The 5,000-nt window shown below is 42.8% G+C and overlaps 1 protein-coding gene across 4 annotated transcripts in view; it reads right to left on the reverse strand.

Moving 5' to 3' along the window:
• LOC125042544 (cytochrome P450 302a1, mitochondrial-like) overlaps positions 1 to 3,871 on the reverse strand; it is an 11,899-nt gene extending 8,028 nt beyond the window's left edge. The window contains exons 1-3 of one of the 4 annotated variants that reach the window (XM_047638232.1): positions 3,770 to 3,871; positions 874 to 1,062; positions 332 to 563 (exon numbers count right to left, since the gene is read on the reverse strand). In XM_047638232.1, coding sequence (XP_047494188.1) covers positions 332 to 563; positions 874 to 1,051 — 410 coding nt within the window. In that variant the 5' untranslated portion in view covers positions 1,052 to 1,062; positions 3,770 to 3,871. Of the gene's footprint in view, positions 1 to 331; positions 564 to 873; positions 1,063 to 3,563; positions 3,677 to 3,727 lie in introns of those variants that run through there. The other 3 variants (XM_047638233.1, XM_047638231.1, XM_047638234.1) reach the window with 3 other exon arrangements.
• Between the last annotated feature and the right edge of the window lie 1,129 nt (positions 3,872 to 5,000).

The raw sequence follows: 5,000 nt of genomic DNA on the forward strand, positions 1-5,000 counted from the left end.
GAGGGGAGGGGGGGAGAGAGGAGAGGGAGGGAGAGAGAGAGAGAGAGAGGAAGAGAGAGAGAGAGAGAGAGAGGGAGAGAGAGAGAAAGAGAGAGAGGGAGAGAGAGAGAGGGAGAGAGAGAGGGAGAGAAGGAGGGAGAGAGGGAGAAAGGGAGGGAGAGGGGAATGGAGAGGGGGAGGGAGAGGGGGGTGGAGAGGGGGAGGGAAGAGGAGGACGGAGGGAGGGAGGGATGGAGAGATATACACTGAAAGGAATAGAGAGACAGGCAGTGAGAGAAAGAGACAAACATAGACAGACCGAGAGAGCAACCAGGCCATCCCACAGACTTACTCAATAGTTATACCCCCTTTTTCATAATAATCGTCCAAATAGCGGGCCTTCTTAAGAGAATCGAAGCCGCTTCTCACAGGACTGTCCCTTGTGCAGTGATGGACCCACTTCATGTCTTCCGGGTCGTTGAGAATGACCAAGGTTGGTTTTCCCGGAAACTGCAGCTTGACAATCGGGCCATACGTCTTGAAAAGCTTCTTGAAATATACATGGATATTATTCTTGTCAAAATCTAGTTACAGGAAAAAGAAGAGGAAAAAAACAAAAACATATTTATTGGAAATGAAATGTTATTTAGAAAATCTCATTGTAAGTAAAACAGAACTAATGTGTATAATATGGGTCAAAATTTATAAGAATATTGTGAACAAACTTGATGAAGTGAATGGTTGGTGTACATTTAAAATTAAATATATAATTTTACAACCTTAGCTACGGCATAATAGAAGTAGAAGGAGGTGGAGGAGCAAAAGGAAAAATAAATACAGAGAAGATAAGAAAAGAGAAATCACAAACAACAAGAAATTACTAGCACAAAATACCTTTATCCGATAACATGGAGAACAAAACACCCGCTATGGGAAGTGCCTTTGGCCCCGGGATTTCCTTGGCACTACTAAGGCACCGGGCAGAGGTGGGACGGAAAGTGCCATGGGAGAGGGCTACAGCAGAATGACTCTGTGGCACTGTGCGGAAAACCAGGGACCGGAAGAGAGCCATTGGTTGTCTTCCTGTGAAAATGGGTAATGGAGTGAGAGGGAGTGGAATGAGAAGAGGGAGGGAGTGGGTGGAAGGGGGGGAGAAGAGGGAGGGAGTGGGTGGAAGGGGGGGAGAAGAGGGAGGGAGTGGGTGGAAGGGGGGGAGAAGAGGGAGGGAGTGGGTGGAAGGGGGAAGGGGAGGGAGGCAGGGGAGGGCTGGAGTGGAGTGGAGTGAAGGGAAAGGGAATGGAGGGAAGAGAAGGAAGAGGGGGAGTGCAGGGGAGAAAGGGAGGGCAATGCAGAGGAAAGGAGGGAAGGAGTGGAGGGGATGGGAGTTGGGATGGCAGGAGTGGAGTGGAAGGGAGGCAAGGAAAGGAAGGAGGGGAGGGAGGGATGTAAGGAGTGGAGGGAAGAGGAGTGTAGAGGAGTAGAGGGAGTGAGGGAGGGAAGGAGTGAAGTGGAGGAAAAGGGAGGGAGTGGAGTGGAGTGGAGAGGAAGGGATGGAGGGAAGGGTAAGTGGAGTGGAGTGAAGGGGAGGGAGAGAAGTGGATGAGAGGTGATGGAGGGAAGGAGTAGAGTGAGGGGAGGGGAGGGAGTGAACAGGAGAAAACAGAGTGGAGGGAATGAAGGGAGTGGAGTAAAGTGGACTGGAGGAGAGGGAGGGAAGTTAAGGTAGGGAGGGATTGGAGGGAAGGAGGGAGAGAGGGGAGGGGAAGGAAGGAGAAAGGAAGAGAGGATAGATGGGTATGTGAGTGGAATGCGGACAGGAAGGCAGGGAGGAAAGGAAAAAGGGAGAGGAAGGGAGATAAGGAACCCAACATTCTTATGCCGACGTCCCTTCCGTTATTGTTCTCAAATAATCATTAGTTGGGCGCCGAATTATGCTTTTCTCTCTTTAATTACAAGAGGGAACCCTTGCTAACAATAACAACAACAACAACAACGAATCAGGGTATATGGTCGGTGTCTTTCGAGTAGACAGATGGTGTGTCTTCGGCTTAAGCGCTTGGAAACTACGTCAAACTTCATTCAAGAGTGATGGGAGACGGCAGGGTTCAGGTCAGAGGTCAGGGATGAGAGGGGGCGTGGCCGAAACATGACCGGGCTCCACACTGACACCTGTTCGGGTCATTTACTGGATCGTTAAAGGGTTAGGTCATTTCCGTGGCGGACGGAGTATGATTGGCTATCCTGCTGTTCGGAGGGCGTGTCTTCGGGCAACGCTGACCAGGCCCCGCCCACAAACCTCCTGCCAGTCATGCTACCAAGCTCCTATCAGGCCATCTTATTTCTAAATTAAAAACTACAAACATACACATACATACATACATGTATACATACATACACACACACACACACACACACATATATATATATAATATATATATATATATATAATATATATGTATGTATGTATGTATTTTATATGACCATGCGTATTCCTCCTGGGAAATGAGAGGCAAGTCGAATTCCGTTTTCAAGTCACACTGTTTATGTATTGGAAAGATTTTGATTATTATTGTCAAAATGCCTACTCAAAATATGATGTTTTTTACACATGGAAAAGTCAAAATCTGGCATTCACCCTTTCGTCCGGTCTATCAGATGCCGCAGATAATGAGCGGTCACGTCTTCCAGTGTTTATTTCTGCGCCACCTTCAGGGATCAACTGTTAGCATGACTTTCGTTATAATGATATATATTTGTTCTTCAATACTAGAGCCTGTTGACTAAAAGGAAAATAATACGGGTTTATTATTTCACTGATATGCACTCCCTCCCCTTGGTGTTAAAATAGCCTCCTCATCGCTGTGCAGCCGTTCATATACGTCTATATAAATGGTGAAAACATTCTACCGTGTTGATACTATAGTAGAAAAACCCACAATGTAAAACTAGATTTATTGCAAGTGAGACAACAGTTTCAGGTCTTCGCTAGAGACTGAAACATACTAAAATTCGGTTAATTTTAATGATTTTTTTAAATTTGCCATGTCAGTTTCCCAAAAAGAATTTGGCTTTTTATAAAAAAAAAAAAAAAAAAAAAATCAACTATACCAGAAGCAGAAAGTATTAGTGATAATTGTCAACCTTTTTGCAAATATAAAAAGTGAACATTTATATACATGGAAATCAGTTAGTTATAAACATGGCATAAGTACATAGCGTGTATTCTTCCTAGCATTCTCATTATCATTCTAAGTAGACATTGCATGCAATATGACTATTGATACACGAGCAATATTAACTCGGGTCATTTACCTTTGTTATTATATTGCATACTTGGAGAAAAATATATACTGTGTTATTTTTCCCTCGAGTAACCATTCCCAGACATGAGAGGGGGGAGGAGGGAGGGGAGGGCACGTGACTTAGGGCACGTAACCCCACTCCCCCCTACCCAACCCCTGAGCGAATCTATAACATGTCATGTCATAACACAATTGTCATTTTCGCGTCATGTATCTCAGTGATTGCCTTCCCGTTGGCGTGGTTTGTCCTTTAAACTGGTAACAAAAGATAAAAATACTAACCGATAACACTGGCCATGAAATTCAACGAAAGACTAAATAATTTCTTCACTCAACACCCGGACTGGATTGAACCCGACTTTGACCTTGAAATTCGAGTTTTAAACTTCGCTACGGAATCTCACACCATGCGAAGTCCTATTTCAAAATATTACAAAGCCAGTCACCTTAAAAATGCTCCACTTCAAAGGGGGGGGGGGGGTGCTCACCTTCGATCACCGTAAATGATTAATTAACACAACGTGTCCGAAGTAGTCGACACAACTCCACGCACAAGACTGACGTTAACTTCTCAGGCGGCTGGGCCATTGAAGGCTTCGATTATTGCCGTCTACCGCTAGATTATTGCCGTGTATTGAAAATCGATTATTACTCTCTAACAGGGATCGTCGTCAGGGTTATATCCCTTTGACATATTTCAAATGATCGATGCATATGGAAACCGCGACATTTTCGGATGCGTACATTGAATCCTTCAATCGTGACACGGCGGGGAAAATAAAGATTAAGAGCGAGTCCTGGCAACGATCGATGTTTCTATTGGCACTGACAAATCCGACTACATAATCCGCGATTACTATTCTGCCATAATCATTTGGCTTTAGGGATTCTCGGACGTCACTCCATCGATCACCGCGGCCACACAGGAGGTAACAAGTAGCCTGCGGTGAAGCGAAAATCAAACGTCGGGAGGCTGTGTTACTAAGGAGGTTGGCCCCACTGTTGTCATGAGTGTTGACCTGAGGGCCGCGTTACTTCCTCGGGCTGTGGCCTTACCCGCTCATGGTGACGAATGTACAAGCCGTAATGAGTAACATGTGTGGAAAGGGACGACAAACGAAACAGTTATTCGTGTATAAATAGACTGCACAACCTTTAGGGTAATTTAATGGCTGGCGTGGACATAACTGAAGAATAAACTCATGGCTCGTGTAAACTGCATCAACCGCTTACAGACGCGAGAACAGGTTGATGCTTATCCATGTCTCAAGTATATTTGCATTTTCAGCATAAGACTAATGTTCAGTCATATATCATTCGGTAGTTTAGCGTAACTGAGTTTCTCATAAATTGCAGATACGACAAAAGATCCAGAAAACAACATGGTTGTGCATTTATTAACTTTATCATCATTACCATTTGTCGTTTTTACTTTTGTTTTTGTAACTTTATCATTTAACTTTTATAATTGTTATCATTGCTATTATTACTGTTATTGTTTTAGGTGATGTTGTTTTGTTGTTTTTATGATATTGCCATTATTATTATTATTATTATTATTATTATTATTATTATTATTATTGTTTTCATGACATTGTTGCTATTATTAATAATATTGTTATTGTTATAATAATAATAATAATAATAATTATTATTATTATTATTATAATTATTATTTTTATTATTATTATTATTATTATTATTATTATTTTTATTATT

Source organism: Penaeus chinensis, chromosome 32 (assembly GCF_019202785.1).
Source record: "Penaeus chinensis breed Huanghai No. 1 chromosome 32, ASM1920278v2, whole genome shotgun sequence".
Lineage (NCBI taxonomy): Eukaryota > Metazoa > Arthropoda > Malacostraca > Decapoda > Penaeidae > Penaeus > Penaeus chinensis.